At 43.1% G+C, this 12,553-nt stretch overlaps 1 protein-coding gene across 6 annotated transcripts in view; it reads left to right on the forward strand.

Annotated features, from left to right (window-relative positions):
- The window catches only part of tenm2a (teneurin transmembrane protein 2a), a 151,526-nt gene that overhangs the window by 134,947 nt on the left and 4,026 nt on the right, over positions 1-12,553 (forward strand). For all 6 annotated transcript variants that reach the window (XM_062425626.1, XM_062425620.1, XM_062425621.1 and 3 more), the window contains 13 exons: positions 1,195-1,456; positions 1,737-2,004; positions 3,156-3,299; positions 4,602-4,851; positions 5,257-5,277; positions 5,421-5,650; positions 6,910-7,064; positions 7,370-7,471; positions 7,810-7,983; positions 8,323-8,966; positions 9,323-9,498; positions 11,746-11,981; positions 12,081-12,377. In XM_062425626.1, the coding sequence (XP_062281610.1) occupies positions 1,195-1,456; positions 1,737-2,004; positions 3,156-3,299; positions 4,602-4,851; positions 5,257-5,277; positions 5,421-5,650; positions 6,910-7,064; positions 7,370-7,471; positions 7,810-7,983; positions 8,323-8,966; positions 9,323-9,498; positions 11,746-11,981; positions 12,081-12,377 (2,959 nt within the window). The remainder of the gene's footprint in view (positions 1-1,194; positions 1,457-1,736; positions 2,005-3,155; positions 3,300-4,601; positions 4,852-5,256; positions 5,278-5,420; positions 5,651-6,909; positions 7,065-7,369; positions 7,472-7,809; positions 7,984-8,322; positions 8,967-9,322; positions 9,499-11,745; positions 11,982-12,080; positions 12,378-12,553) is intronic.

Genomic DNA, 12,553 nt, shown 5'->3' on the forward strand with positions numbered 1-12,553 from the left:
TCAAGGAAATATGAAAACTGCAAAAATGCAACATAGAGTTCCAGTCATAGAGCAGCTGGTGGGAACTCAGCTTGTATTCATGGTTGATCATCTTTAATGTCATGTCATATGATTTTATGATAATACTGAATTTTGACTTAAAACCATATATCCCAACAGGGACCTTCCAGCTGGGGACCTTTGTTGCGTGTCGTACCCTTTTTGTATCCTCATTACCTGTATTGTTGGATGTCTAATAGGGTCAAAAATGGAAAAACAGACCCCCAAAAAAGCAGCAATATCCATTTGCTTTAACAGCCACTTTCCAATTTTGGTTAACTCACCTGACCTGTCTTTCTTTTTTCTTCTTCAAGAATTCCACTTTCCTGCAGGGGAATGTTTAAGAGCCTCATGGGCTGTTTTAATTTGACTCTTCTTCTCCAATTTTTCCTCCAAGTTTTACTATGGATTTAAGTCTTCCTGACATCTATAACATGTTATTTCAAGTTTCAATTGGTTCTTCAGACTGACTTCCACTTATTAAATGTGCAGCTTCAGTGTTTCTTGTCTCAGGTCTTTAAACATTCTTCTCCTCCCCTGCAGGTTTATGAACGGTTTCTTTGCAGTATTTTTTATTCCAGTTTGGCCGAACTGACACTGAAACATCTGAACTTGTAGTAACATAATAATAATTGACCTTGTATTTCAGGGGCAGTTGCTCGCCCGTTTCACAGACTTGCGACTTGAATGAACATGCTCTGATGTCTCTGCCTGACCTTGTCCAGTCTCAATGAGTGCTATGTTCTTCCAGTTGTTAGAGGCTCTCGTGGCCACAGAAGTTCCATATTCTCTCGCTATTCGCCATGACAGAATTACAAACATGTGAATGTGACCTATGTGTACACTTATCATTAACACACAGATGTTAACCATAATTGGTGACAAGAGGTTACAGGAGAACATCCAATAAAATCTCTTCTGTTCTGAGACAAGTGTTCTAACATCATTCATATTTCAGACATTTAACTGCACTTTGTTAAAGTGAATTAATGTTGTTAACATATTTATTTCAGGGTTTTTTTGTTGTTGTTGTTAAGTTTCTTCCTAAAGCAGTGGAGTAAATGTTATAGTAGAAGAAGACAGTGTATGAGTCAATCCACCACAGCACTCCCCATCTGTACCTCATACCCATCCTCTTCTTGCAAACCTCTCCAGGTTTGACCTGATAGCTAACGGTGGTGCATCATTGACTCTGCGGTTCGAGCGTGCCCCCTTCCTGAGCCAGGAGCGCACCGTGTGGCTGCCCTGGAGCCAGTTTTATGCTATGGACACTCTGGTGCTTAAGACAGAAGAGAACACGATCCCTGGCTGTGACCTGAGCGGCTTCGTCAGGCCTGACCCTCTTGTGATTGCATCCCCTCTCTCCTCCTTCTTCAGCTCCAAGCCAGGGGAGAAACCCATCATACCGGAGACACAGGTGCAGTACCACTGACCTCTGGCAGCCGGCTAATCTTCCTTCTGGTTCCTTGGCTCTACCCACTTTCTTGTATGCCTGTCTTTTGTAGCTCTCGTTCTCCTTACGCTTCTGTAGTTTTTCCCCCCATTTGTTCCCGCTTCCTCTATTTCTTTATTTCTTCTATTGTTTTTTTTCCCTTTTTTGTCCTTCAGCCGTCAGTGGAACCGTGACCCCCATTACTCCCTCTCTCTCTAATCCCCCCTAATCCCTTTCTCCTGTCATCTCCTCCTTTGTCTTCCAGGTGCTGCATGAACAGATCGAGGTGCCTGGCACAGGTCTAAAGCTGTGCTACCTAAGCTCCAGGACCCAGGGTTACCGCTCCCTGCTCAAGGTGACCATGACCCCAGCCATGGTGTCCATGGGCCTGCTGAAGGTTCACCTGATGGTAGCGGTGGAGGGCCACCTCTTCCAGAAATGGTTCCACGCTTCACCCAACCTGGCCTACACTTACATCTGGGATAAGACTGATGCTTATGGGCAGAGGGTCTACGGGCTTTCTCAGGCTGTTGGTGAGTTGCATTCAGGGGGAAAGGCTTTATTTTTCAACCCCACACTCACTGAGTAGATTAGAAACTTTGCCAGTAAGGGAGCATTGGCTATGACAGAGGGAGAGAGTGCTAATTAGGGAGCTTGAAGGAGAGATTATACACCCAAAAATGTCCAGAAGCATCCATGCACCAAGCGACATAGCCACAGATAAGTGCTTTTTTTTTCATATGTCTATTTTTCATCAAGGCTGCGTGTGGTTCAGTCATCCAGCCGTAACAGTGGTGAAGGGTTATTAGCCATCAGGGTGAGTTAGCAGTAGCTACTGGAGCAGCAAGCAGGAGTCCAGGGGAGCCTCGGTGCTATTACATTCTGCTGTCACAGTCGCTCACAGATGCTGTCAACCAAACGCTGTTGTCAGGCCACAGATGCAGTGGGCATTTGGGGTTCAGTGTGGCCTAACATCATAAGGAGCATGCTGTTTGGGAGATTAAAGCCACTCAAAGATTCCCTAAAGTAACTGTAATCTTACATTTCCCAAAGCATATAAAGCATCTACATGGTTTAGTATTAGGTTATGTTTTGCGAACGGTGGATAGCGTTGAAGGTATACCACAATATTGTTTGCAGTGAAGCTGAAAAGGTGCTGGCAGCAGCACTCTCGCTGTGATTCATGTCAGAGTTGATGTGTTAACACACACTTCCTTTTAACAAGTAGGAACACAACAGCACACACATGCATTACTCAGAGTAATCTTAACATATCCACGCCATCTCCGCACATTGTTCAGACTTTTATGTTTATCATCATTTATCATCTAAGACACATGTTGACACATGTGCATGATTGGGTCATATTGTTTCCACTAGCAAACTTTTCACTCTGGCAACCAGCGTGGCCCACCAGGCAAACTGTCCAATTAACAAGGTTTTTAATTGATTTAGCAGCATGTGAGAGTGTTAGTTAGGTGTTAGTGCAGGTTTTGGTACAGGTGCTAACTAGCTTCTCTGTGTAGCACACGTTTCACAACTTAAATGAACCTGGGAGGTAATGTTTTGATGAAGCTTTGTTTCTTTTCTTTTTTTTCTTTTTTTTTTATACATGTTTTGTATTCTCTGGTCTTATTTCACCATTCTTTCTATGTCTGACCCCCCTCCCCCTTCCTATATGCAGTGTCGGTGGGCTATGAGTATGAGTCCTGTGCCAGTCTCATTCTGTGGGAGAAGAGAACAGCCATCCTGCAAGGCTATGAACTGGATCCCACCAATCTGGGCGGCTGGTCGCTCGATAAACACCATATACTCAACACACGCAGTGGTACGAGTACATACATTTAAATATAAATGTGCACTGACAGGTTTTCTTTATTTTCTTTCTAGTTTAAATTTATCCAGTTCCCCACGTGTAGCAGGTTTACAGTACTGCAAATCTCACTTAACTTGCTAATGTCTTGGGAAGCGTATAGACAGCAACACACTTCCCGTGGTTCACATTGTGTTACCAGGAACCTCTTTTTACCTGTCAGTGATGATTTTCACAGGAAGAGCTTGTGTTGTCACACCTAGTTTGACTCCTGCATCAGACCTACTGAGTAAACATGTGAATAGACCAATCAGCAGCCGCCACCGGGGAAAAGAGGCACCTTTTTCAAAAAATGAATCAGGATCACTCTTTTTGTTGTATTATTTGTTTATCCATTCTCTACAAGTTGTGCAGTACTGCTAAAAATACTCATAAATGGACTGACGCAGGGGTGTTTACCTGCTGTTATAATCAATTAACTAATGGAAGTGCGGGGATCCATCCACAGCCATTGTCATCATCATTACCGGTTAGACAGCTGTACAGTAGACTGATGTTTTTTGTTTGTTTATTTGTTTTTCTTGGAAGTAGTGCACTACAAGTTGTGGAAAGGTTGCTTTGGAAATGTAATAGGTTACAGATTACCCATTATCCTATTTAATATATAATAAGTAATATATAATATAATATGTCAATATTTCAAATACTTCAAAGTAATGTAACTTATTACATTTGATTACTTTTTCTAATTTTCTAATGAATGTTTTCAGCTGTTAAGTGCACCCATTAAGCACCAAAATCTAAGTTCAGCTGTTTTACATGGATACTGACATGATTTATAAGGGAGATCATTTCTTATATAGCAAGATTTATCTCTCATTTGAAAATGTATTCATTAATTCATAAAGATGTTGGACTATATAATAAAGATATTTTATGAAAAAAGTCAAAAGTCTGGCATGGGCTTAATTAGCACTATGCCACCATTGAAGCCCATGTGTGCTCTAAATAAGCCCACGTCATAATTTATTTACAAAATATAAAAAATATTGTTTTCAAAGAATAAAAAACAGCAATATATGTATTCGGTAACATGTTAAATATTGAAAAATGAGGAAAAAACCCTCCTCCTGAGCAAAATCTTAAAGGTCTGACTTCAGTGGTAACCCCTTTTGTAATTTTCATAAGTAACTGTTATTTAATTTTAAAAAAAAATCCCAGTAACTGTAACAGATTAAAGTTAATTTTATTTTGTAATTAAGTGAAAAAAATCTACTCTTGCTTCTCTCTGTCCTCTCTATCCTTTCTCTTGTCCAGGCATCCTTCACAAGGGAAGCGGAGAGAACATCTTTGTGACGGAGCAGCCCCCAGTAATCAACAGCATCATGGGAAACGGCCGAAGGCGCAGTATCTCCTGCCCCAGCTGTAACGGCCTAGCAGATGGCAACAAGCTGCTGGCACCCGTTGCCTTGGCAATGGGCATCGATGGCAGCCTTTATGTCGGGGACCTCAACTTTGTACGCAGGGTCTTTCCATCTATGAACACGACTGGCATCCTGGAATTAAGGTAAAAAAAATAAAAAAATTCTGGAGAGAAAAGAAAAAAGAAGAAAGAAAAAACAAGGTTTTTTGATGTTGCAGAAAAAATAGTGATAGAAAAAAAGAAAAGCTGATTAGATGAAAGTAAGAAGGCAAAAAGACGAGTGGTTTGCAGTACATAGAACATGTAGAACTGCATCCTCCCTGGAAGCAAAAAAACACAAAAAAACGAGGTGAGACACTGGGGATGACAAGATTGAGGCAGACTTATACACTGCACTAGATACCATTTCTCCAGGGTGTTTTTACCTATGTTTAAATTTTGTTGTTCACACCACAGGCAGCTTTGTTTCTCTCTGTAGGCTGCTCTCAACAGACTGTGTGAATTAACATTTGCTTTTTTTGTGCTTTTATCTCACGCTCTCCTTTGAAGGAACAAAGATTTCAGACACAGGTAAGATGCTCGTGATGATAGATTCAAAGTTTCAAGTGAACATTCGAGCAACAATAGAGAAAGCACTTGAATCCGCCATTATTGAAAATATAAAAACAAGCTGTTCACTGACATTATAATCCTTTTTTTTCCCACCCACGCAGTAATAACCCAACCCATAAGTACTTCCTGGCAGTGGATCCAGTATCTGGGGCATTGTTCATCTCAGACACCAACTCACGACGAATTTACCGTGTTCGCTCATTAACCGGTGGCCGGCTGCTGTCGGATAACGCTGAGGTGGTGGCTGGGACAGGAGAGCAGTGCTTGCCCTTTGACGAACGCTGCGGTGATGGCGGCAAAGCCACTGAAGCTACACTTATGAGCCCTAAAGGTGAGCCACAGAGGGGAAGTGCAATGAGGCCAGTTGGACCAGTAAAGGATATACTTAGTCATGATTACAGAAGTGCTATTTGTGTTTGAGTCCATTCTTCAGATTTTCATGTAATCAAATGATGAATGAAAATAACTGCAGGGTAATGGTTTTCATTATTTCCGCTTTTTGAAGTGTTTTCTCAGAAAAAGTGCACAATTCATGTAAATTATAGATGGATTTAATTTTTCTTGATGAGGATATCTTTTTTTTTTTTTTTTAATCTTGTGACTCAACTAAAGCAGGACAGAGAAGGAAGGAGGTTATAAACCAGGTTAATGTTAAACTTATTAATGGAAATATTTTCGTGGATTATTGGATCTTAGAACATTGTGACACCAAACTGTCAAAGATGTCACACTGTCACATTTCTCGTCAGTGACACAAGCGTGTGTGCACGTGGGACTGCAAATGTTAGCATATATACAGTATGTGCATGTGTGCGAGTGTGTTTTCGCGAGCGTGTGATGAGATGTGTCTGAGCGACGATGGGAGAGCCAGGAGAAGAGAACGAGCCACTGCTTCCGTCTTACCTGTCACACGCAGGCGAAGTCAGCCAGCGCACATCAGCTTGCCCTCTCTCTGCCTTCTTTTTCTTTCTTTCTATTTCTCTTTCTCTCTCTTTCTTTCTCTCTCATTTGCTCTGTGCCCTTCGCCGTATCCTCCATCTGTTGTTGTGTATCTCAGTGAGTCTAGAAGTTATTTTAGGGCACAGTTGCCTAGAACAAACACACCTGTCTGAATTCCTGCTGCCTGTTAGACCGGCAAGGCTGACATCGCACCGCTGGTGAAAGATAGAAAGAGAAAGACAGAAACCAATGAAACGCAGAGAGGAGGTAACAAACAAAAGGCAGGGAGGGGACATCGAGAAAGGAAGTGCAACAGATCACCTAACGCTCTCTAAAGTAAATGCCATTACTAAGGAAAAAAGAAAAGAAAAAGGAAAACCACTTTTAGTCTACCTGTCCTCTGGCAGGAATATCTCATCCCGCATCCCGATGACTCATCCCAAAACTAACACTTCTGTAACAGTTCAATTCCCCTCCATCACTTTGTTCCCTCTCCTTCGATGAAGCATTGAGCATTTCAGCTGTCAGGGCAGCTATCTGTTCTCAGTCAGTGGAAAGAGTGAAGTTTAATTGACTTAAAATATCTATGGGTTGCCCGCTCTGTTATGAGTTATGAGTCATTATTCACGATGTTCATCTCCACTTTGACAGGTATCGCAGTGGATAAAAATGGGCTCATGTACTTTGTGGATGCCACCATGATCCGCAAGGTGGATCAGAACGGCATCATCTCCACTCTGCTGGGGGCCAACGATCTGACTGCCGTACGGCCACTGAGCTGTGACACCAGCATGGACGTCAGCCAGGTAAGAGAGTTCAGTGGAAGTGAAGAAGAGACAAGAGGTGATGGCGTGATAGATGATGATCTAACAGGCCCATGAGTGCTGAGCTATGATGATTGGGTGGAAGGCAGCCAGCCAGGGGGTCAGGCAAAGACTGATTTAGGGATAGATTAAAGAGTCCATGGATAAATGGATGGATCAAAAGAGAGTGCAGACTGCAGTCACTTAAAAAAATGAAGAGGAGACTTGTCTAAGCCTTGGCATCCTTTCAATACGCCCCCAACATCACAGATATTGTCTCATGTAAAACTTGTGTATCCACCTACCAGGTGCGTCTGGAGTGGCCCACGGACTTAGCAGTGAACCCAATGGACAACTCTCTCTACGTCCTGGAAAACAATGTCATCCTACGCATCACTGAGAACCACCAGGTCTGTACCACAAGCCTTGATCGCAAAGCCCTTGAAGTGGACACCCACCATAGGGTTTTGACAGGATTTTCTCCCAATTAGGCTCTCTCAAGCCAAGTTAGAAATAAAAGTTCAAATTCTAACAGTTTGGTCATGCTAAGTTGTGCAGTGGTGGCGACATTACTGATTAATTAGCTCAAGGAATATTCTACTTTCTTGTCTTCATTACTGAATGTGTTATCTGCACTTTTTCTGTCCCAAACCAAAGCTAACATCTCTACACATCTGTACAATTATTACTGTTCTGATTGTGAATGTGGATATGTGATTGTGTGATGTCTCACTGTTGCTGCCTACAGGTGAGCATCATAGCAGGGCGGCCTATGCATTGCCAAGTGCCGGGGATTGACTACAGCCTCAGTAAGCTGGCCATCCATTCTGCCCTAGAGAGCGCCACAGCCATCGCCCTGTCCCACACTGGAATCCTCTACATCGCAGAGACAGATGAGAAAAAGATCAACCGAGTTAGACAGGTATTAGAAGGAGCCATATTGTACACATTTGTTTGGGTTGCTGGTGGTTTTAGTATGAATGTGTTAGTTTAAGGCTATGTCCTTGGCTAGCAAAACAGACAACACAGCTGGTCAGGATGTGTGGGTGTTTTTTTAAAGATATTCCGAGATTGTTTCAGATCTCCAGACACTACATTCAATTCAGGCACTTTTTTTCCCAGTCGTCTGTTTTGATAACTGAAAATGAATTTTGCTTTTGGTAATGGATTTTCTTTCATAGAGTGGGGACTTTTTTCTATCTGATCATTAACCCTCAGTTGTCTTCCATTTTCTTTTCTTTTTTCTCTGCATTTTTCTCAGGTGAGCACTAATGGAGAAATCTCTCTCCTGGCTGGCACTGCCTCCGACTGTGACTGCAAGAATGACGTCAACTGCAACTGCTTCTACGGTGATGACGGCTATGCCCCCGATGCCGGCTTGAACTCCCCTACTTCCTTGGCTGTGTCTCCCGATGGGACGCTCTTTATCGCAGACCTTAACAACATACGCATCAGAGCTGTGCGAGCCAATCGGCCCGGCCCTGCTGTCTCAAACGTGGGGTATGGAGGATCTGGGGGTGCGCAGTATGAGGTTGCCTCACCAAGAGAACAGGAGCTATATGTCTTCAATGGGGAGGGGCTTCACATCCAGACTATTAGCCTTGTGACTGGGGAGCCTCTTTACAATTTCACCTATGGTCCTGATGGAGAGCTAGCCATACTGGTTGACAATTGCAACAATACAGTCAAGGTGAGGAGGGACGGCCTGGGCCAGGGAGGAGGGGCCGGCCTGCTCAGACTGGTGCTGCTGCCAGAGAATCAAGTGGTCACACTGGGACTGGACCCCACTGGGGGGCTGCGTAGTGTGTCGGCCCTAGGCCAGGAGGTGGCTCTGATGGGCTACAGTAGCAACACAGGCCTCCTGGCTACCAAAGCTGATGAGACCGGATGGACCACCTTTTACCAGTGAGTGTGTATGATAGTGGACAAGGTGTCTGAATGTGTGTGTATTTTTCCATCACTTTTCTGCATATCTAAATGGATGAACTTTACAGGTTTTGCTCCTCCTGTTCCGTTGCAGTCCCTGTTTTCCTCTAAGACCTAACACAGTATACCACTGCCCCCTAATGTTAGCTTTTAAAACTACAGCCAATTCCTGTAAGATGTCCCTCTCTGGCACATTGCTTTAAAATTACGAGGTTGTGTGTGATGCCTTTTGTGTGTGTGTTTGTGTGCATGTGTCTCTCAACACATATGTGGTGTAAGTATAAACACGTCCTTCTCCTGCCAATTACCCTGACTGCAATCTCCTCCTCTCCCAGATATGACAGTGAGGGCCGCCTGACCAACGTGACATATCCCACAGGCATGGTAACGAGTCTCCACCGCGAGATCGAGCGCTCCATCAACATCGACATCGAGAGCTCCAGCAGAGACGACGACGTCACTGTCATCACCAACCTGTCCTCTGTGGAAGCCTCGTACACTGTGGTGCAAGGTAAAGCCCCACTCAGCACATACGTACAGGAAAATGAGCTGGTCATGAATTTTTAATGTAATTTTTAATGTGGCACGGAAATGGCCAAATGCTGAGCTCACATCATCATCAACACAAGGCAGTACAATTCCAAATTTAATATGAACGATGTTGTTCATTAATGATATTTTGAGTGGATAAAGATGGGTCTGTTTATATGCTATCGATGCTTTAATGAGATACACACAAACTACTTAATCTTAGTAATTAAAAAAACTCGGTGGTGATGACTATAATTGAAAGTCTTGTAATTTTCACTCAGTTATGTGCATGGTCTGGGAGATTATTTTCTTTCCCTACCCACATTCAGCCCTCCCCCTCTCTCTCCCTCTCATGGAGAGAAATTACCAATATATAGTTGTTAATCCCAGCTGGGATCATCCTGCTTTTGAATATCATCACAGCAAAATTCATTAACTCATGTAGAGTGAATGTTCCTCATCCCTCAAGCTTTCTCCTCATACAGACACACACACAAGTACTGACATACAAATACAGCTCTCTACCAGTTCCCATGATCCCTTAGCTTATTTGGTCTGTTTAAAAAGGGAAAAAAAGGAGAATACATGTCTCTCTTCCTCTGACCAGTGCGATTGGCGTGACAGAAGTATGAATGCAGACTGTTAAAGTCCGAAGACCTCAGGGAGAATAAGCTATAGATGTATTCAGTGATCCACCTGCGAGAGTTGTTCACAGAGCTGTAAGTCATTTAAGATTTCCACCGCACTGTGTGGGTTTCAGTACAGCTCTCTGCTGACATACTCACTTAACCATCTCCCTCTCTTCCGCTCTTTCTCGCTCTCTTCATTAACTCCTGCACAGTGAATTCTCCTTGGCCCTCCAGCTCTCATTTCTCTCTCTCCTTCCCTCTCCCTTGCTTCTGTTTTATTACGAGGTTGTTCAGACAGAGAGAGCAGAGAAGATTTATCTAAAGGCTGTTGCTGCCAAGTCAATGGAAAAGGCTTCACTTGTCTATTTGAGGCATTGTTAAAATGTGCCTGGAGCTTTATTACAAATTGGCCTTATGGATTACTGTCATTTATGGTGAGGCTTCAAAGAGAGACAGACACCATCTGATCCCCTCACCTTTTGTAAATGAAATAAAAAGGTTCCCCTCCACCCACCCTCTGCATCTGTCAGATATTTCTGCTGAGCCGAAAACAATTTTATCGTACGCTTAATCGCTTCATTGTGATTAAGACGCCTGTTTTCAGACACAAGAGGGAAAAGTTATCCTCAGCATTAGGCATGGGCTTATCTGTTTCCATTCTTGTGATTGAGAGTGAGTCATTACACTGTAGAGATAGGGAGATAGTAGAGAGATATCCGTTTTCATTCAGATTGTTTTGTAAGAATAAGATTGAGCCGGGTCAGTCATTAATATTTTCAAGGCATGAGCTATTACTTACAGACGAATTTCCCCACTTCTAGTTAGCTTTGTTTCATTAGAGTACAACATACACCTCCTGCTGTAAAGGAATTTTCCTTGATGCCCCAGTTTCAGGTATCAGTAACTCCTTCCCTTGAACATTTGTCAGATGGTGGTAGGCCCGTCAACAGAATTGAGCATTCAATCACATTGGCTGTGATTGTCTTTGATTGAGAGGTTTAAGTGTGCATTCTTAAGGTTAGGGAAACATTTGAATCTGTCAACATAGACTTTACTCCAGTATTCTCTTCAGCTGCAGTCATGTCTTATAGAATCAGGAGTATGATCCAACTAGTCATATGCTACCATCTTTTTTTCCTTGGTCCAATGAAAAAAGCTGTGGGGCTGAATAAAGATGTGAAGGAAAAAAATCACACAATGTTATGAAAAGACAACCACAGAGATGAGAGAATCTGACTGAACTTCAATGGGACAACGAATTCATGCAATGTCAGACAGAAAGTCAAACACTTTGTATGATCATTTGAAAAAAACAAAGAATTGTTGAGTGGTGCTATCTAAATTCCTGTTGTAAGGGTGAATTTCGTCCAGCTGCTATCATTTCTGTTTCACTTATATTTGCAGGCCAGTTAACTCCTGGACTCGGCACTATTTCACTGGCTATGTCTGACCCCAGCCAAATGGTTTATTAGCCTTTGGTTAATAGATATGCTGGGATTTGGGTTCGACAATAATTCGGAAGTATGCAGGAAATTAATTCAATCCTTGACTTCTTGCTTTGCCTATCTTACAGTATGTTCACTTGTCTCCCCCTATAGACCAGGTAAGGAACAGTTACCAGCTGTGCAACAACGGGACCCTGAGGGTGATGTACGCCAATGGAATGGGCATTAGCTTCCACACAGAGCCCCACATCCTGGCAGGTTCTGTCAGCCCTACGATTGGTCGCAGGAACATCACCCTGCCAACAGACAACGGACTCAACTCTATTGAGTGGCGTCTGCGCAAAGAGCAGACCAAGGGCAAGGTCACCGTGTTTGGCAGGAAGCTAAGGGTAAGACATTAAAATCTAGATATAGATAGAACATGCCTTACATTTCAGCATCAAGTAAAGCTCAGAAATATTTCAAATTCCATTCTGTCCTTTTTTTAGGCTCATGGCCGCAATCTCCTCTCCATTGACTTTGACCGCAACACGCGCACGGAGAAGATTTACGACGATCACCGCAAGTTTACACTACGCATCATGTACGACGCTCAGGGCCGCCCCGCTATGTGGTTGCCCAGCAGCAGCCTGGCAGTAGTGAATGTGTCCTATTCTACCACTGGTCAGCTTGTTGGGCTGCAGAGGGGAAGCATGAGCGAGAGGACAGAGTTTGACCCCCAGGGACGCATCCTGTCACGTTCTTTTGTGGATGGGAAGGTGTGGAGCTACAGTTACCTTGACAAAGTAAGTCCATTTATCACTTACATTGTCATCTAAGAATAAAATTTTTGCCAAGACAAGGAAATTGCAAGAATGGATAGTAATTTAGACTGTAGAACTGAGTGATATAATACATCATTTTCATGGTTATGAAGATTCAAATTTTTCAGCTGAGAGCAAATTACTCCTGGTCCTATTTC

This window comes from Scomber scombrus, chromosome 9 (genome assembly GCF_963691925.1).
Source record: "Scomber scombrus chromosome 9, fScoSco1.1, whole genome shotgun sequence".
In the NCBI taxonomy this organism is placed as follows: Eukaryota; Metazoa; Chordata; class Actinopteri; order Scombriformes; family Scombridae; genus Scomber; species Scomber scombrus.